Source organism: Pipistrellus kuhlii, unplaced genomic scaffold (genome assembly GCF_014108245.1).
Source record: "Pipistrellus kuhlii isolate mPipKuh1 unplaced genomic scaffold, mPipKuh1.p scaffold_m20_p_15, whole genome shotgun sequence".
NCBI classification, from domain to species: Eukaryota; Metazoa; Chordata; class Mammalia; order Chiroptera; family Vespertilionidae; genus Pipistrellus; species Pipistrellus kuhlii.
In genome coordinates, this window is record NW_023425460.1 from 29,390,223 (window position 1) to 29,411,001 (window position 20,779).

At 52.6% G+C, this 20,779-nt stretch overlaps 1 protein-coding gene across 1 annotated transcript in view; it reads right to left on the reverse strand.

The window, feature by feature from the left end:
* The window catches only part of SLIT1 (slit guidance ligand 1), a 139,894-nt gene that overhangs the window by 96,168 nt on the left and 22,947 nt on the right, over positions 1 to 20,779 (reverse strand). The window contains exon 4 of the mRNA XM_036437998.2: positions 15,119 to 15,190. Coding sequence (XP_036293891.1) covers positions 15,119 to 15,190 — 72 coding nt within the window. The remainder of the gene's footprint in view (positions 1 to 15,118; positions 15,191 to 20,779) is intronic.

Here is a 20,779-nt window from a genome sequence, read left to right on the forward strand (position 1 = left end):
ACTTTGCAGAGTGTGGCAGGTGTGATCCGTGCACCCTGAGGGCTGCTAACACTGCAAAATGAGCAGAAAGGAGCGCTCACAAAACGCCCCTAATCTCAAGCTTGCAAGGTTTGGAGCACATTCTTGTCGTATAAAAGGCAGCACCGTGTCCTCGGGGCACACCTTGGCGTGCCCTGGGCTGGGCCGAGCGGTGCCTCGCCCCACGGGAGCTGACATTCACAGCCGGCTCCGGGATTGGAACAGACTGAACGGGGCCAAGCCCTCCCTGTCAGCGTCAAAACAGATAACCGTCGAAGCCTCCGCACAGCCCGGTGCTCTCTCTCCGAGCTCAATGAGCCATGAAGACCAGCATCGTCTAAGCCGGGCGCACGCAGAGTCCAAGGAGAGAAAGAGAAACCTTTTTGCTGACACAGCTCCAGTCCCCGTGGTCAGCCTTAAACACAAGCACTTTTTTTCTTTTCTTTAAAAATAATGTTTTTCTCCCCCTAAATAACACAGGGAATTCTTTGCAGAACCTCTCAGTCAGGAAACACGGGCATTAACGGACTCTCACTGCTCTCAGTGGAAAGAATGCTAACATGTTTGCCATCTAGACCCAGTTCCCAGAATCTCAGTCCCCTGTGGTTATCCAACTGGTTACCTTCGTTTGAAACAACAACAACAGAAAATCAAACTACACATCATCAAGAACCACCTTCAGAAATGTTGCTTTAATATGTTCTAAGGATAGAATGAGTTTAAGAGGCTGGCCACAGGGTAAAGCCATGGTCGGCAAACTGCTGGCTCTCGAGCCACATTCGGCTCTTTGGTCCCTTGAGTGTGGCTCTTCCACAAAATACCATGGCCTGGGTGAGTCTATTTTGAAGAAGCGGCGTTAGAAGAAGTTTAAGTTTAAAAAAAAAATTGGCTCTCAAAAGAAATTTCAATCGTTGTGCTGTTGATATTGGGCTCTGTTGACTAATGAGTTTGCTGACCACTATGGCAAGAGAAAGGCAAGTGTTTTCTTCTCTGCATTTCCTACCGTTAGAGAGAGACTAGGACTGAACTATCAAGAAAAAAAAAGGAGCTTAACACTTCTTGAAGGCTTACCCCACAAAATGTGGGCCAGAATTCTTATTTGTTCCTCGCTCAACAATTGAAAATAGTTCCTTTTCCAGATGATAACACAGCGTCTAAGCAAGACTAAGCAACTCACCCAGGTCAACTAGGCAGTCAGTAGCTGAGCTGTTGGATTTCAGAGTCCAAACTCTTCACCTCTGTGTGATGCCTGGTCCTCAACTCTGGTTACCTAGGCAGCACCAGGGGCCACCTGGGAAGTCCCAGTGGAGACTGTCCACACCAGCCCCCGCCCGCCTCCAGGTCACCTGCACCTTCGGTAATGCACAGCTGACACCAGCGTGCGCCTCCACCCTCAGCAGATGCATCACCGCAAGGGACGCAATCCTGCGGGGAGCCCCGGGGACAGAGCCATTGGCCGTCTATGGTCAACGTCCAAGCGGCCAGTTGTCCACGGCCTGCCCAGAGGGCATCTGAGGCCGCATACCCTGTCCAGCTGGCTGTGAGAGACGCGATTAAAAATCGCCGATAAGCGGATTCTGGCGTTTGCTCACACCGTTTCTGTCAAGACCTGCCGAATATGATTTCATGTTCTTTGTTTCCCATCAACAGAGTTAATGACGTGTGGGAAACCGATGTGCCTTTCCTGGCTGCCTTTGGAGATTCCGATGCCCAGGTGTGGCGACCCCTTCCGACATGTCTGCAACCGGAGATGGATAGCAGGGGGAGGTGTATGTGTGAGCAGCTCTGTAATGGATGTGCGTGTGTGTGTCTGTCCTGTGAAATGTGATTTTTCACCTCTCATAGTTTTATTCACATCCCTTTTTCTTTCTTTCATTTCATGGCCACTGAGAGGGGGAAATCCAGGCTACAGAGCAGCCATCCAATCCTCACAGCTGGCGCCATCACCCACTTGAGAAATCGGCAACCACAGAACCACCAGTCAACACTCCAGCCAAGCCCTTCACCACATTAACTCATCCTGTGTCCCCGTGCCCGGCACATCGCCGCACGCGGCCGGCTGGTGATAAGCTGGATGGTGGGTGAACCCATCGCCAGGCCCCGGGTTCCCACTGCCACACAGCGGGGAGTGATGCTCAGGAGGAGGGCTGCCTCTCAGCCAGGCAGCCAGGTGGGGCCCCCTCAGAATTCCCATCTCCTCAGACACCTGAAGCCAGCTGCCGCTTCACAAACATCGGCCGGGAATCGGGAATCGGATGGAGAATCCCGCCCACAGGAGAGGCCTGGGAAGCGGGGTCCTATGTGCACCGTCAGAGACAGCAATCCTTTACTAACACTCTGGTCAGCGGTCGGCAAACCACGGCTAGGAGCCACATGTGGCTCTGGGCCTCTTGAGTGTGGCTCTTCCACAAAATACCACGGCCTGGGCGAGTCTGTTTAAGAAGTGGCGTTAGAAGAAGTTTAAGTTTAAAATATGTGACTGAAAAGAAATTTCAGTCGTTGTACTGTTGATATTTGGCTCTGTTGACTAATGAGTTTGCCGACCACTGCTCTAGACCCACTCCTGGGGACAGGGGTGCCCGTTTCTAGCCTTATTCCCAAATGTTTCCTAAAGGTTATAAACAGCAGAACTGGTCTCACTCTCTCTTGCTCGCTCATAAACAGATAAAAAAAAAATAAAAAAGTCATGTTGCTGTTTTGTTTTATTTTCAAAGAGAAAGAGTATTGACTTGATCAAACACGGTTGGTCTGTGACAGGAAATTCAAATTCCCACCGACAAGCCACCGTCCTGGGCTCCGGGATGTCCCTGGCTGTTCAGGAACCGCGTGGAAGCCATAAAAGCCCAAATACTAACTGCTGAATGTCTTCCTTCAAGAGCCCCCAGTCATAAATCCCGTCCCCTCTGAGAGCTGGCAGGTCCCTCGGAGTCTCCGAGAAGAGGGGGGCAGAGATCCTGGGCGATGAGGGGTCTTGGGGTCTCCATCGAGCACAGCCACAGCGGAGGGCCAGGCTGGAGGTGGGGGTCTCTGTGGGCACATGTGGTATCGGGCAGTGACTCCCAGGAGTTGACTTGGGTGCAAAGCTTCTCAAGGGTGAGTGCCCTGGGGTAGTACCAAGTGTGCAGGCAAAAGTGTGTATGTGTGTGTGTGGGGGGGGGTGTTCACAGGAGGGTCACATCACCCCCCTTACTCGTGCGCCACGGAAACCTCGAACCTCTGTCTGGGGCACTGGCTCCTGCAGAGAACGCTCTCCTCTCGGGAGCCTGCGTGCAGGTCCCTCCCCGGCCTCGGCCCTGGGAGCCGGGACATCTCAGGGCGCGTGAAAGAGTGGCCCCGGCCCCCAGCCAAGGGGCTGTCACGCCACCGGAATTTATGCGCCCGCTTTCTTGTACCAGCTTTTCCCAGGTTTCCTCCCCTCCCATTACTGCCCCATTAGTTGCCATGTGTTTTCCCCTCACTGTCACCGGCCCACACTGCCTCTTTGTTGTCCTGTAACATTCCGTCCGCCCCTCCCCAACAGGCTGAGCCTCAGCCTCCCATTGTGACTATCTCCTCGCCCTCTCCTGTCCCCCCTCCTCTGGTGGGACACGCCCGCCGAAGGGCATGCTCTGCTCTGTGTGCACAGCACGAGGGTGCCCCCAGTTGCCTGGCGCCCCTCATCTGCCGTGAACACACTTCCCCTCCTGATTGGTATTCAGCCCGCACCTTCCTTTCTGACCTTCCCTGCGTGGCCTCCGAGATCCACCGACAGAAGGCCCTTTGTCGAAGGAGCAGAGGGTGTAAACACCAGGCCCCCGAAGACAAGGCCGCGACTTCAAAGGAGAAATGAGTCATTGCTCATCGCTGGGATGGGAGGGGGGGCGGGGGCCCGGACAGCCGCTGCGCTGAGCACCTCCAGTCTCGGGACCAACCTTCTGTGCCTTTCACGGACCAGACGCTGTTTCCGAAGCGACGCGCTGGTTTGTATGGTTCCAAATCCGACTCCGAAACACGGGCCAGAAGCCGGGGTCTGGTAAATATTTTGCTCCACAGTTTGCTGGAAGCCCTTTGCTGGAAAGGAGAACTCCCAACACTGGCTCAGGCCCGGGCCCTGCCAGGCTCTGGTGTCTGCCAGCTTCACGTGTCTGCGAGCAGATCACCCACCCCGAACCCATGTGGGCCCGGCCACTCCCCGGCTCGCGAGTCCTCCAAGGGGCCCCGGTTAGACAGCTCTGATCTAAAAGCACCGAGCCCAGCTGAAACCGGTTTGGCTCAGTGGATAGAGCGTCGGTCTGTGGACTGAAAGGTCCGGGGTTCGATTCCGGTCAAGGGCATGTACCTCGGTTGCGGGCACATCCCCAGTGGGGGGGGTGCAGGAGGCAGCTGATGGATGTTTCTCTCTCATAGATGTTCCTAACTCTCTATCCCTCTCTTCCTTTGTAAAAAAAAATCAATAAAATACACTTTAAAAGCACCGAGCCCAGCAAAGCCAGGCTCCCGCATCCTCTCTGACACACAGTCCTGCCTGTACTCTTCCAGGGTGAGGTGACAAGCAGAGCAGTCCACCACGTGGCCACCAGTTCTCCCAGAAGCCTGCCTTGCACAGAACACAATCCACGCCCCCACACCTTCCTCCGAGGCACCCACTTCTGCTTCTGAAACAAATTGCCCTCTTGTCCTGTGGACAGCCCTTCACACAGATTTGAAAATAACTCTCCGGGTTCCTGTCCATTTGTTGTCATCGCACCGAACAGCCCCAGGCCCCCGGCTGGATCTCCCATCTCCCATGACATAGTTTCCACGCGGCTCCTGGTGTCAGCTGCCCTCCTCTGCAGCATGCTCAGCTTCTCCCCAAGACCACCTACAGCAAAACATGCAACCTGGCGCTGAACACTGTTCTCTGGATGTGCTCCCAGCAGCACAGACTACCACAGGCCTGTCCCCTGGACAGGACACCTTGCCTTTATGGATTCAGCCTAAGACGACATTCACTCTTTCAGCCGCTTCACCACAAGGACTCCTCCTCAGCATAAAGATGGCACAACAAGGCTGCCAAACCAGGTCCCACGCACTCAGGGCTTTCCACACCATCTCCATAGTTATCAACTATGTTTAACGTCACCCAGTTCCCTGAGATCTTTTTCCATTTTATTTCTGCAGTATTGGTATCATGGCCACCACCTCTTTGTTGTTTTGTGTGCCACCTGCAAGTCTGCTGAGCTCATCCAAGTCCCCCTTCTGCACGCTCGTCCAATTCATTAACAAAAATGATAGAACAGGGTCCAGAGATGCTAATGACTTGAGCAAGGAACCCTGGCCAGTCGGGGACAGAGCCAAACCTTGAACACAGGCGTGCTGGCTCTGAGTGCTCACTCCCATCACGCTGCACCAAACAGCCCCCGTGCGCTCGCTCCCCATCCTCCACTGCCCCCCCTCCTCACGGGTCCACCCTCATTACAGACAGGGAAGTCTGGCTTCCTGGGAGGAGGCTGGGGAAACAGCCCCCTCGCTGAGGATTCTGGTTTGTGAAGTTGTAGCAGCTTCCTGCAGCGATAGCTCTGGGCTTCTCAAGGGAGTCTCCTGAGGAGCCCACTAGCAAACCAGGCTTGAGAGAGCACTTCTCCAAAGAGTACATATGGATGGTCAATGAGCATATAAAAAGGTGACCAGTAGCACTAATCATCAGAAAAATGCAAATTAAAACTACAATAACATCTCTGCTCATACACATTACAATAGCTACTATCAAAAAGACAGGCATAAAGTAAGCATTGGTGAAATGGTTTACCCAGTAGGGTAGTGGTCGGCAAACTCATTAGTCAACAGAGCCAAATATTAACAGTACAACGATTGAAATTTCTTTGGAGAACCACATTTTTTAAACTTAAACTTCTTCTAACGCCACTTCTTCAAAATATACTCGCCAAGGCCGTGGAATTTTGTGGAAGAGCCACACTCAAGGGGCCAAAGAGCCGCATGTGGCTCACAAGCTGCGGTTTGCCGACCACTGCACTAGGGAAAATAGTATGGCAGTTCCTCAAAATATGAAAGTAGAACTATTGTATCATAATATCCAACCACCTCACTCCTGAAGATATACAAAAAGGAATTAAGAAGAGGGTCTTGTAGAGGCATTTGCACATCGTGTTCAAAGCAGCATTACTCACAATAGCCAGGAGACAGAGGCCACTCCAATGCCCGTGACAGAGAAACCAAGTGTGGTGCGTGCATACAACGGAACTTAGTCAGCCCTGAGAAGGAAAGAAGTCCCTTCACATGCCGCACTATGGGTGAACCCTGAGGACATCACGCTCAGTAAAATAAGCCAGTCACACAAAGACAAATCCTCCCGGATCCCCTTTATCTGAGGCACCCAAAATCCTCAACCTCACAGAAACAGGAAGTAGAATGTGGGTTCCCAGGGGCTGGGGAGAGGGAACTGAAGAGCTGTGTGTGAGTACAGAGCTTCAGGTTTGAAAGAAAACATTCTGGAGCCTCTTTTCATAATAAAGTAAACATACTTAACATTGCCGAACTTCTGATGCCGAGATCGCCTGAAGCCCCAAAATACTAAAACCGCGTGTGTGATCTAGGAAGGCCTTTGGATGCTAAGAGGCTCGACCCGAACGCGACGATTAATGAGGCAGAGATCCATCAAGAATTCATGACGATGGCAATGCACCGTACCCAAGCGTTTATTTCTTTAAATCTTGCACTTCATAGATCATGAATCTACGTGTAATTAGTTATAATTTACGTTAATATTCACGCCAAGTTAATCTAATAGAGAGACTACATTATATCGATAGTCAGCTCCTACGGAACACATTCTGAGAAAGAGGCTGTAGAAATTCTTCCATTTATAGGAAGTCTCTCTATCTCACTTTCCATCCATAAAACCAAAGAAGAAGCTGCAGGAGCAAAATGCTCAGGCAACAGGCCAAGCAGCCCGCCAACCAGAGAGTGAACTGAGGCCAAGTGCAAAATGATAAGGAGCTCTGCCTCCCATGGAGAAGACAGGAGGCCCTGCTCTGAGGCAGGAGACCCGGCGGCAATGGGGCCCTCCCCCCTGCCCAGCCTGGAACCTGCTGCTGCTGTGGAGGCTGTGAGGAGGAAGGAGCCAGAGAAGCCCACCAGCCTGGGGAAGCCCCTGAGGACTTCCAGGACAGCAGACTGCCCCCTTTGTCCGAGAAATGTGGCTGGAGGGGCGTGCCCGGCCACCCCCTCCATTGCTTCCAGGATGATGATTTGGGTCATGATGGCCTTCACAGCCCTTATGCTGGGTGTACCATACACATCACCCCGAATCTTCACAACAGCCCCTTCCCACCCTACCCCCCACTTCTCAGGTGAGGAAATAATGCAGAGCGGTTAAATAATATGCCCAGAGTCCCACAGCTAATCAGTTCCGTGATCACTGGAGGAAAGAGAGGACTCAGTGCCAAGGAGCTAAAGCCAACCTGGAAGAGCTGGGAGAGTGCCCGGCCGCCCTGTTCAGGGGCTGCGGGGAGTGGGGATGGTGTGTGTGCTTCACTCCACAGCCCAAGCAGGGGAGGGGGGTGGGGGGGGCAGGCTGGGCTCTGGGCACTGCGGGGTGCTGTCCGCCAAAGGGAAGACAATGCGGCCGATGGAATAACGGCCCCCAAGGATGTCCACATCCTGGTCCTTGGAACCTGGGAACATCACCTGCATGGCAAAAGCAGCTTTGCAGAAGTGATTACAGAGGAATCTTCTCCCGGTCCCCCTGCCAGACTGGGCAGGGACCCGGGCCTGCCCGTGGCCTTGTGTCTCCAGCCTGAGGGGGCCAGCCAGCGGCATCTTTCTGGGGGCGGACACTGTCCTGCAGGCCGGGGAGGAGCATAAACAGTGCCTACGCTCCGTAGGGGCCGCCGTTTCCGCCCTCCCTCCTCGGATTTCTGGACTCGAGGCTCTCCCGGCCTGTGTTGGGCCCCAGCAGCTGCCTTCACTTTCTCTGCTTTTCTCTATCGGCAAACGCTCACTATCATAGCAACATTACGTCCGTAACTTTAGAAATGGTCTTTGAGGCGTCCTCACTCTCCTACCACGTTCTCACAACAGCCCCCACCACCCACCTCCCGTCCACACAGGCCTCTGCTCGGCATCGCCTGGATGCCATGGATTCATGGCTCCGTGCTGATTGTGTGATGCTGTCGGGAGGACGGCAGCTTTTCATTCCTGGGAGCCTCTGCAGTGCGTCCCCAGCAGGCTCATTCTCTGGGGTGACCTGTCGCCCACTCTTTCCGCCAGGCTCCGCCGGGCCCTGAGTTCCCGGTATCTGAAGGCCTCCGGCTCTGAGGCACAGGTAGGGGTGGGGAAGCCAGGGGCCAGGGGCTGCGGTGAGGACACGAGTCCATGCTGGGAGTGCCAGCCGCTCTGGCGCAGGGGTGTCAATCTCAGGCCGGCGGCAGCCGCCGCCTCCTCCTCCTCCTCCTCCTCCTCCTCCTCCTCCTCCTCCTCCGCAGAGGTTCCTGGGCCGGCCCCGGGGACAAGGCCTTTTTCACTTGAGCCTTGACAGCATGCACGGATCTAATGACTGGAAAGCACTCTGAGCATTCATGGTGCTCCCTCACTGATGGTTCCTAATCCCCGCACTGTCCTCTGCACAGAGGCCACGCTGCTGCCCTCAGGGGGGTCTTTGTGAGTGTGGCTCTCACACCACAGCTGGGTGGAGGCAAACAGGGGCTCCGCCCAAAGAGGGGTTCCCTGCTACGACTCGGCAATGAGCTGGGGCTTCGAGTCTCAGAGTGCGAGCCAGGCAAAGAGGGGCTTGATGGCAACGCAGGTTCCTGGGCCCGTCTCACCTCCTCGCTCAGGTGCTCAGACGATGGTGCTCTGGAGTCTGCATATTAATAACCCTCCCCGTCCACCACCCCTCCACCCCCTCCTGACCCTCACGCACACGCATTTGAGTTCTGATGGTTCAGAGGTGGGTGCATGGGTCTGGGGCCGGGGGCCTGGGTTCCTATCTCAGCTCTGATCCTTACTGCCTGAGACCTCAGCAAGTCACCTGACACCAGACCCACAGGATCTGGGTATTCCCTAAGAAAGTTTTCAAGAGTTTCAGGACCTAATGCGCATGCGTGGATTAAAGGGACTGAAAACCCCCCTTTCGGTGTCTGACCCAGCATTTCCCCAAACCAGAGAGCCAGGGAAGCTTCTCCCCGTCATTCACGCTGGCAACATCCCACAGACGTGGTGTTCCATGAGACAGCCCGGGAAACTCTTTCCTGGGAAAAGCGAAGTCGGGAGGGGGAGCTGCAGCGTCTGAAGGTGGCAGATCTGGCAGGAAGGAGGCCCTGGCAGAGAGGGGGAGGCCCCCGGCGCCCCATCCCTCACGCCCAGGGACCCCGGCTGGCTCGGTGCCACAGATCTGCCGCCGGGAGTGGACAGGGCACAATGGCGAGGTCACCTTCCTGCTCCGGGTAATTTCCCGTGGAGGAGAGACATCCATTTGTAACAGCTCCTGGTTTCAGCAGAGGACGCCCTCCCGCCTCGGAGGGGGGCTGCGGCCGGGAGGGGAGTGGAGGCTTTGTTCTCTGACCAGTGCTGACAGTTTAATTAAACCCAGCTCAAGACGGGGTCGGCAGGGTCAGGCATTCTTCAACAGGGCTCCTGCGGAATATCACTTCCCTGCCTCTCCAGCCACCGGGGCCGTTAATGAGTCATCCCGGCGCCTCCAGCAGGGATATAAATAAGGGGAAATAAATGCCCAGGGCTGCCCTTAATCACCCACCCCCACCCTTCTCAGGACCGGCACAGACACAAAAGCTCCATGTTGTCAGGATGTATATTGGTTTCAAGGCTAAAAAGAAGCCCAGAGGAGCTGTGCTTCCAGAAGCAGCTTCTGGATGAGGGAGGGCACGCAACCGGCAGGAGGCGGGAGAGGAGGCCGCGGGAGACCCCTCCGCACACACTCCCTGGGCTCCACGCCCAAACGTGGGCTTCGGGGCAGTAAGGGGAGCAGTCTGATGCCTGTGGACATCCACGCAACAACATCTCCACATTCTCAGGTGGTGCAGCTGCCCCCACTGCCAGGTAATGGGCCCAGGGTGTAACGACCCCTACAGGGCCGCGGGCAGCCAGTGAAGCTCTGCCCCTCAGCCCACTCCAACCTGCTGGCAGGTGGAGGATTCAGGCCGCTCGCACAAAAAGCACTCCTCAGAGAGCTCTCAAACCCTCACCTCAGGAGAGGCAGTGTCCCCCCAGTCTCTCTCACAAGCGGTCACCCCTACAGTATTCAGCAATTCAGCACCTAGAACAGCACCTGGTCCATAGGACGCCCCCGGGAACTGATAGATGGATGGGTGGGCAGGTGGTAGACAGATGAACAGAAGGTGGGAAGGGGAGAGGGGAGGAGGGAGGGCATGGAGTGGGGGGAGAGTTGGGTAGATGGGCAGGTTTATATGTGGGTTGGTAGGTGGGAAAGGAGAGGGTGAATGGGTGTGGGGCTGGAAGGGTAAATGGGTGGTTGGTGGGTAAATGAGAGGAAGGGCGGGGAGGCAGATGAATAAGTGGGGATTGGTAGATGGGAGGAAGGTGGGAGGACGGAGGAAGAGGTGGATTGATTGGTGGCTGGTAGGTGGGTAAATGGGAGTCCAGGTGAATGGGAGTCGGGATGGGGGTGGGTAGATGATAAGTAGGTAGATGGGTAGGTGAGTAGGCAGTGGGTGCAGGAGGTGGAAGGGTGGTGAGTAGGGGGTGGATGGATACTATGGAAGGACGAGCTTTAGCGTCAGACAGACCAGAGCTTCCATTTGCCCCAGCCCCTTGGGCATGTCGAACCCTCTGAGCCTGGCAGATTCCCTCTGTCAACTTCCTGAGCCTGTGCAATGGCTGTCTCAAGCCAGCAGGTGCCTCCACAGGTAAACCTAAGCCTCCCATGAAAAGAAAAGAAAAAGAAAAAGAAAAAAAAACCTGTGGGGGGAGGGTCCTGCCAAGTGAGAGGATGGCTGAGTGAAGAGCAGTGAGGCTGAGTCACTCAGGAAGTGGAGGCAGGACTGGCAGTGGACCAGTGCCCAGAGGGAGGGTGTGGGATCACCTGGGGCCGCACTCTGAAGCAATTCCCATGTGGATTCATCTCCATGTCTGAGCATCTACTATGTTCACACCGACATGAGAGCCAATTATACCTTTCTTGAACCCCACAACAGCCTTCGAGGCAGATGCTGTCTTTATCTGATAAAAGAGCAAATGGGGCTCAATGGGGTTCAGGGAAGCATTCCAACACGATGGACGCAGATAGCATTCACTTGAACTCCAGCTACAGAGGCTTCTCGTTGCTAATAAAAACCGGGAGGTCTCCTGCCATAAAAATAATGCATGCTGCTTACAGAACATCTGGGAAGCAGGGGAAAGAAAAAGTCACCCAGCGACAACCCCTGTGGGTATTTACAATCATTTTTATGTGCATTCTTCAGAGTGATTTATCTCATGGTCATACTGTTAATATGCATCCTGGCTTTTGATATCACAAACACTTATCTGCATTACTGATGTCTTTCATGAAGGCCATTTTTGATGGTGCCATAAAGATTCCGTCAAGTAGATACAGCATAATTCACTTAACCATTCCCCTCAAAGTTAGACATTCAAATTGTCCTGTATTCTTTACCATATTTGATATTTCAATATAGAAACAGTTTATAACTCAATGTTCTAAATAAGGCTGCAAGGAACATGCCTGTGCCCATGTTTTATCACATCTCACGATAGAGTCCCAAATGTGAGACTTCTCGGGCACGGTTTAGCCCATTTCCAGGCTCTCTAAGGACCTTGGAAGGCCTGGTCTTTCATTCCGACCCTATCATCCTACTGCTCTGTGTCCAACACGAATCACCGCTCTGGGCCACAGGTTCTGCATAGGGAAAGAAATAGACTAACCCAGGGGCAATGTTGGTGAAGAATAACCAGTTATCGGATTTTAACTCCTGGAAGCCTCGCAAACAAAAGCAACTGAAATGTGGACCCACCACCTGACATACTGGGTGACCGCACCTTACCCTGAACATTTGGTCTCTCAGACTCGGTTTCATGCTGATTTAGCATAACGGCCTCTGCGGGAAAGCCCATGATTTGCTCCAGATGGAAAGGATTAGTAATGGATCTCTCCACGCAGAGGGAAGGTCAACAGGTGACAGAGCAGAACGGCTAGGCACTGTCTCCCCTCTCTCCCTGCCTCCTGAGAGAAGGGCGGGCTCCATGATATGACCGCAGGTGGCCCCACAAGCCCCTACACAGCTCATTGGCCCCGGCGCGATCTCTTGACCTAAGGTGAGCCAAGCAGATTCTTTCCCCCAGGAACCTGGAGTTGGGCCTAAGACATTGGAGGTTCTGAGCTCCAAGGTCACAGAACGCAGGCAAGGAGTCAGCACCGTGGCCAGCCAAGGGCAGGTGGAGCTGAAATGCTGCCCGACAGCCCGGGACACAGGTCTGCAGGGCTGAGCAGAACAATAAGGTAGACTTTAGGAACGGACTGGAAACATCCCTCACACTCACGCCCAATCCCCGCTGTACCTCGCTTTCTGTTCCAGGGAGCCAGTGAATCTGTTCGCTGCGCCTTTACAATAATAACCCCCCTTACTGACTGTTTCCAGGACCAAGAGTGTTTGAGTGCTCCTCAGCCAGACCACCAGGAGAGGGAACAGAGATGTTCTGAAATGCCTGATGGTCGATAAAATGCGGGTGGAGGGGTAGGCAAAGATGAACTAGATAGATAGATAGATAGATAGATGAAATATATATATCAATATATGTAAGTCAAACGTTTGACATGCTTGAGATATATATAGACATATAGATATATAGATAGATATGGATATGGATATGGATATGGATATGGATATGGATATGGATATGGATATAGATATATCTACACATACTCTACATTGGAATATTATTCACCTTGCCATTTGTGACCACATGAACGAATCTTGAGGGCATTAGGCTAAGTGAAATAAGCCAAACAGAGAAAGATAAATACTGTGTGATATCACTCACATACAGAATCTTAAGGGCTCGGAGGTGGGGGAAAGGGTACAAACATTCAGCTATATGATGAATCAGGGCTGAGGATCTGATGTATAAAAGGGAGAACACTGTATTGTATGAAGTCTGCTAACAGAGAACGTAAATGTTCTCACACACAGAAAAAGAAGATAAACATGTGAGGCGATGGATGTGTTCATTAACTAGATCAGCGGTCGGCAAACTGCGGCTCGAGAACCGCATGCGGCTTGCGAGCCGCGGTTTGCCACTCTGTTGACTAATGAGTTTGCCGACCACTGAACTAGATGGAGGATTGTTTCACAATGTATACACACTAATATATCAAATCACCACCAAGTACGCTTCAAATAGCTTACAACTTTATTTGTCAATGAGACCTCAATAAAGCAACAGCCTTTAAATAAACAAATTTTAAATAAAATAAATGAAGAGGGTCAAAGCAAGGGCCCAGGGTTTGGCCACGTTCCAGTCCACACAGGCTCTGACCTGGGTGGTGACCGAGGGAAAGGAACCAAGCAGGCCCACAGGCCCAGAGAGCGAGGCAGCAGCTTGGGAGGCTGAGGGGCTGAGGAGGAGGAAACGTGCAGGAGGAGGCCAAGAGCACAGACGTTCAGGATGAGTCCTGCAGAGAGAAGGTAACGCTGCAACAGCCACGGGGAGAAGGGACATGGACCTTGTGCGCCTGCCCACAGACCACACGTTACGGAGATGTCGGGAGGATGCATCTGCCAGGAAGGGTTCTGTGCCTTCCGCAGTTAAGTCAAGAAAAGAAAAGCACCCAGTGTGTGTGCCTGGCACCACGTCATAGACAGCCCAGCTCTCGGCCAAGGGCGCCAAAGACAGCCAAAGGGGTCGTCACTGAGGGTCACTGTGGAGAGGCCTCCAGGCCAGGAGGACAAAAAACAGAAAGTGACCAGACTAAACACTAGAGTTCCATCTTAAAGACAAGGACTGGAAGGCAGAATCAGGTGACACATTCTGGAGCCGCCTGGAGACCAGTGGGCTCCTCAAGAGGCCTGGAGGTCACGGCAGCGGTGGAGAGAACTGGCCCCTCAGCACGCAGGCAGCCCAGGTGCCACCTCCCACCGAGCCCTACCTCTCGGTCTCACCTGCATCTCTACTGCTTCTTCCTCCGCTAGGTGCTGCCCTGCAAGCGCCAGGAAGGACCAGCTGCCCAGCATCTCACGCAGTGCAATGTGTTTCAGGTTTTTAATGACAACAACCAAGGGCCCTCAAAGACCTCCCAACTCAAAATTCAAAAACCCAGTGATGACCCTCCAAAAATCTAACAAGAACTTAGGATTGTTCTAGGTACTTACAGAGAGAAAAGCTGGGGGAGGGAGGCAGGGGGGTGGGGCATAAATTGTCAGAAAGCAAATTCAGGGCTCAAGGTGAAGAAAATGTTTCTAACATGCAGACGCTTCAACAATGGGACTGATTGCCCAGGAGGTGGTGAGCTCCCCATCACTAGAGGTAGGCCGGCAAAGACTAAGGGACCCTGTGCGAGGAGCTGAAAGAGATTGCTTAGGTAACCTCGAAGGAAGGTCCTGTTTCACCCAAGATCCCACAGAATGGAACGTACGGTAGAACCATTAATTACAGACACGCTTGGCAAATCACAGAGCGGCAGAATGAGCCACTGCCCTTAAACCGTGAAAGAAGCCCATGCACAACAAAGAAAAGTGCGACATTACACACAGTTAACAAGGTCTGCGTTCACAGACCTTAGTGCTCTGAGCTGAAAGCAGAAATGTGCCCACGAAGAACTTGGCTGAATGCATAAAAATTAGACCCACGGCGGGTTACCAAAGGCAGTGAGAGAAGGGGATGAATGTCCTCCCCGCAACGCCGGGCCCGCCCCCAGAGTCCCCCACGGGCAGAGGCAGCGCACGGACCTGGAGGAACTCCAGGTTCGGCCAGGTGCCTGCCACGGAGGCACGGCCCACCCTGACCTTTGAGACCCTGAGCAGGTCCTCCCCGTGAGGAACATGGGGGTCACGGGAAGGCCCCGACCCCACAGGCCAGACCCTCTCCCTCCCCCAGGATAAGGGCTAAGAGCACAGAGGCCGCTCTCCAGCCTCGGAGCGTCACTCACAGCCTGGACAGAGCCTGGTTGTGCTGGAACAGCAGTTCTGGGACCGAGTGCAGCTGGTTCCGGTTCAGCCGTCTGCAAAAAGAGAAGAGGGGAGTTGGAGACGGCCTGGGGAATCCAGGACGTCCCTGGGGATTTTCAGAAAGCACTGGATTCGGAGTCAGAGAGCCCAGGGTTCAAATCCTAACACGGTCGTGGTGCAACCTCAGGGAAATGGCCTTCTTTGGGCCCAGTTTCCTTATCTACAAAGTTTCCTTATCTACAGGGGGTTCTGCTCTCCAACACGTGGGGAGGATACGAGCAGAATATCTGTGAAGGCCTCCCGCCCCAGACCCGCCATGGAGTGAGTGGGCAGGCAATCACAGGGAGAGCACCTTCCCTGCCATTGTTTCCTCCCACGCCCATCACCATCTGCACTTCCACCTGCAGGACCTTTGTGATCTGACAGGCCAGACACTGAGAGATCCGTCTCAGTGTGTGAGCTGGACATCTGACGACACATGAAATATGAGCTATATCCCAACGGGGTAGGACTGGCCGCGTGCTTTGTTTTGCTTGTAAGAATTTTCATGAGTTTACTTGAGCCAAACCGATGACATGCCCTGGGGAGCGAGATATCAAACGCTCCCTGGACACCCGTTTTGGGCTCTTTATTGTCCTTACCCACATCTGGCTCAGTGGCAGCTCAACTTTTATTGTTTGCTTTTAGGCCTTCTTCCAAAACAAAAACAGCTTTATTGATTTTTTTAAAAACTATTTATGGAAATGCATGCTTAAGTTTTTTTTAAGTCTTCAGAGAGTAGAAGAAAAAGTACTCGGCCACTTGCACTTTTCTGACTCAACAATGTGTGGGTGTCTTTTCATGCCAAACAACAGAGAACGACCCCTTCATTTGTAGTGACCGATTATTTATGTCCACCATTTCTAGTTCTTCTATTGGCGGATGGACAACTTGTCAGTAAAATAAAACAGGCAGGCCCTAACCGGTTTGGCTCAGTGGATAGAGCGTCGTCCTGCAGACTGAAAGGTCTCAGGTATGATTCTGGTCAAGGGCATGTACCTTAGCTGTGGGCATATCCCCAGTAGGGGCTGTGCAGGAGGCAGCTGATCAATGTCTCTCTCATCAATGTTTCTAACTCTCTATCCCTCTCCCTTCCTCTCTGTAAAAAATCAATAAAATACATTTTAAAAATAAGAAAGCCAAAACTGGTTTGCCTCAGTGGATAGAGCGTCGTCCTGCAGACTGAAAGGTCTCAGGTTCAATTCCTGTCAAGGGCATGTACCTTAGTTGTGGGCACATCCCCAGTAGGAGCTGTGTAGGAGGCAGCTGGTTGATGTTTCTCTCTCATCGACGTTTCTAGCTCTCTATGCCTCTCCCTTCCTCTCTGTAAAAAAATCAATAAAATACATTAAAAAAATAAAATAAAATAAAAACAATAAAATAAAACAGGCGGGAGTGGGAAGTCTGGGTCTGGAAGGCAGCCTGACGAGACGATGTGCACCAAGGACCTGGACTCCTCCCAGGGAAGCAGCACGGTTTACCCAGACTTATCTTAGACAACACACTCGTTTTTCCCTAATTTTTTAAAGTGCTGTTGGCATACACCATTATATCCATCTCAAATGTACAACACGGGGATTAGACATATACGTAACTCACAACGCGATCACTCCAGTAGGTCCAGTGCCCATCGTTATTACAAAGCTGCTGACTATACTCCCTATGCGGTACTTCACAGGCCCATAACAATTAGGCAGCTAATTCTCTGACGCTGAGACTCCAGCCCTTCACGAGGTGTGACCCCTGTCAACAATGGAGCCTTGGTGCTCACACTGTGGTCCTCGGGCCACCTGCAGGGGCGCCGCCTAAGCTGTAAGAGCCTTGACATCTCAGGCTCTCCCCCAGACCTGCGGAATCAGTCTGCATTTCGACGGGACCCCCAGGGGGCCTGGGTGCTCGGTGAGGTTGGAGGCGCCCTGGCCTTCCGTCTACGGCTCAGTCTGAGTGTCACACAACCTCTCCTTCAACAGATGCAGACAGCGATCAGCTAAATCAGCAAACGCTCCCTTTTGCTGGGAGGGAGGAAGGAATGGCATTCTACGTGGCTGGCACTTTACCTCCCAGGCGGTCCCCCTTGAGCTGCGACGTGAGAACGATACCATTTCCCAGCACGGCACAGACAGGCAGACAGAAGCGTTACCTAAAGGGCCGGCCCCTAGGAAAACGCACCGCTGCTTCGGATAAAAAGGGACCTCCGATAGCATCCTTAAAGCAACAGCAGACCTCGGATGGCTCCACGTTCCTTAACCGCCTCCAACAAATTAATCCCGTGTTTACACTGCCTGGTAATCACTGGTTTTTGTTTTGTTTTGTCGTCCTCCCCCCCCCCCACCCTCTCCCTGAGATGGTCTCAGTTTTCCAGCTTCAGTTTCTGAAAAACACTTAAAAGGAAAAGGGATCTAATAACTAGTTCAAGTGGAAAATCACAGCACTTGGGAGGAGGGTCCCGGCGTGGGGAGGGGCCTGCAGGGAGCTGAGAGCAATGCCCTCACTGGCAGCAGCGGCTACCAGTCCTAGGAGCCCTCACCGTGTGCCGGGGACCGAACAGCAGGCACCAGAACAGACGTTTATAGCAAGGTGACCAGACTTTAACAATTTGTCTCGGGACGCGGGACAGATTGTTAAAAATCGGGACTGTTCAGCCAAAAGCGGGACGTCTGGCCACCTTAGTTCATCGGTATTACCTCCTGGTCAGAGGAAAGGCAGGATGAATCGGTGGTTTCTCTCTCTTGCGTAGGACAAGGCCTTACGTTCACGCACACGCCTTCCGGTCTCCTCCTCGTGGCAGCCCCCGGGGGAAGGCGTCCCCACCACCCTCGCACCACATGGCTTGGTCTTAATAAACTCTTGGGACATGTTTGTGGCCTGGCCTGGCCTCTCTGACGTCAGAGGAATCAGGGTGTCCAGAGGTAAGTGACCCCGCCACTCCCAGATCGCCTCCAAACTCCCTGGAGGTGGGGTTCGGAAGCCAGCCTTTCCCCAGCTCTCCATCCTGGCTGCCTCCACGCCACACATCGATGACCCCCCACTCAGCCAGCGGAGGGTGACTGAGCGCTGCACCCCCTCCCAATGCCAGACCCTGGCGCCCGCGGCACCCAAGTCCTCACGGCACCCCCATCCTCACGGCTGCAGGACCGCACGCGGCTGCTTCTGCACTCAAGTCTGTAACTGCTCACAAGACCAGTTACGTCTGTTCCCAAACCTGTTTAGCCAGAGGTGCTTATAATTATAATTGTATAATTGAATGAACTGTTACATCAACAAACCAAAATACCAGTGCGAAAAGAGAGAGTCGTCTCTGTGAAAGCTGAGCTGAATGCTTTGAAAGAGTCACTAAGAGGAAAGCTGCTAATTAAAGGGCTGGTGGATTACGGAAAAGACTGTGGGGCAGGAGGGTCATTAAGGAAATTCAGGATCCTCCACGCAGTTTGCCTCCAAGGACCCTTTAGAAATCTCACTCACCCTAAAGAAACCAAAACCAGAAACCCTAAGCAAGGTGGACGTGTGTGGTTTAGGCCAGTGGTCGGCAAACTCATTAGTCAGCCGAGCCAAATAGCAACAGTACAACGATTGAAATTTATTTTGAGAGTCAAATGTTTTAAACTTAAACTTCTTCTAACGCCACTTCTTCAAAACACCAGGCCATGGTATTTTGTGGAAGAGCCACACTCAAGGGGCGAAAGAGCCGAATGGGGCTCATGAGCCGCAGTTTGCCGACCACGGGTTTAGGTGAATGCCAATCAGCATCTCATAATAAAAAGAAAAGTCTTGTCAAAAAATAAAAAAGGGGAGGGGGAGGAGTGGAGGTCAGTAAGGGCTCATTTACATGTTATAACTTAAATGAGATGCTTAGAGTATGTGTGGTGTTCATGGCTCCCCACTTCATCCAGCCTTTATGACTGACTGACTCACCACTGTCCCCGACGAGTCTGAGAGGGTGCCAGCCATCCCACAGCGAGCACTGGACCCCCGGGGACAGAGCAGCCACAAAGAACAGAACTTGGAAAAGGACAGGAGGGACCAAGTCCTCAGTGATGTCGCCACTCGGAAAGCAGGGCCCCGCCCAGCCTTGGGAGGCAGAAGCAGGCGTGATGAGGGCCACCGGGCCATGCCTGAACCCCAACACACCTCCTCTCCTCCTCCAGGGCATGGCAGGACCCGAGCTGAAGCTGGAATGGGTTGGGTCCGAAGCAGCCCCCCATAACCAGGTCACGAGTGAGTATGTTTTGTTCTGAGCCTTTTACACATCTGTTCAGCTGGGGCTCCTTGCCACTCCGTTTTAGGCCGGCTGAGGAAGGCCAAGGAAAGGTCGCTTGACTGAGACAACCCTATCCTTTCCCTTTCGCTGAATACCTTATTTTCTTTTACACGAAAGAGGAAAGGGAGGTGTTCGGGCATCGCCAGGAAGAGCTCAGGCTTTGGAGGCCTCTTGGTGCCCGTTCTAATCCCCTCTCCTGCGTGTAATCACTTAATAATCACTCCGTGAAGCGAGTGCTTCACTTCTCTGCACCTCTACTTCTCATCTCCGATCCCCCTGACCCCGTGCTGTTTCCAGGATTGAATGAGATATTGGGGGCGAGGGGCAAAGAGCTTATCTTGGTGCCTGGCATAGAGTAGGCAATCAATAGTGGCTATTATTACAAACTCCCTGGGAAATCCATAAAAACATAAAAGCACAAAAAAGGAAATTAAAGTTACCTGTTAACGCGCCACTCAACGCAGTGAGCGTTAATATTGTCAATTCTTTCCCTCCTCCTGCATTCAGTACACGTACAAGTTAATTTTATTTACACAGATGTCATTTCCGGCCTTTTCCACTTAACATTATATTGGGGGAACATTCCCCTGGCCGTGGTTGTTCTCCCAGAGTGTGATTTTACGGCTTATGTCTCCACCAGAATGGCTGTTGCCAGTGTTTTGTTGTTTTTCAGTGATGTGCAATGACCATCCTGATCTATACATGTTTTTAGCCACGTCTCTGGTTATTTCTGGTTCAAAAGGCATGAACGATAGAATTTTTGACACCTTACATACAAACCATTTTGCAAAAACAAGAGATTGGGCCCTGGCATGGTCACTCAGTTGGTTAGAGCCGTGGTCGGCAAACTGCAGCTCACGAGCCACATGCAGCTCTTTGGCCCCTTGAGTGTGGCTCTTCCACAAAATACCATGGCGAGTCTATTTTGAAGAAGTGGTGTTAGAAGAAGTTTAAGTTTAAAAAATTTGGCTCTCAAAAGAAATTTCAATCATTGTATGTTGATATTTGGCTCTGTTGATTAATGAGTTTGCCAACCACTGGGTTAGAGCATCATCCAGATGCACCAAGGTTGTGGGTTCAATCCCTGGTTAGGGCAGATACAAGTGTCAATCACTGAATGCATATATGCAACAATAAGTCAATGTTTCTCTTCCTCCCTCTCTCTCTCTCTCTCTCTCTGTCTCTCTCTCTCTCTCTCCTTTTCCTCTCTCCTTTTCCTCTCTCTCTCAAATCAATCAATAATTTTTTTTTAATTAGGTTGGTGACCACCCTGAACATGAATGCCAATCCCCCCACCACCACACTCACCACATGACTTTTTTTCCTTTATTACTGCCCATCTGAA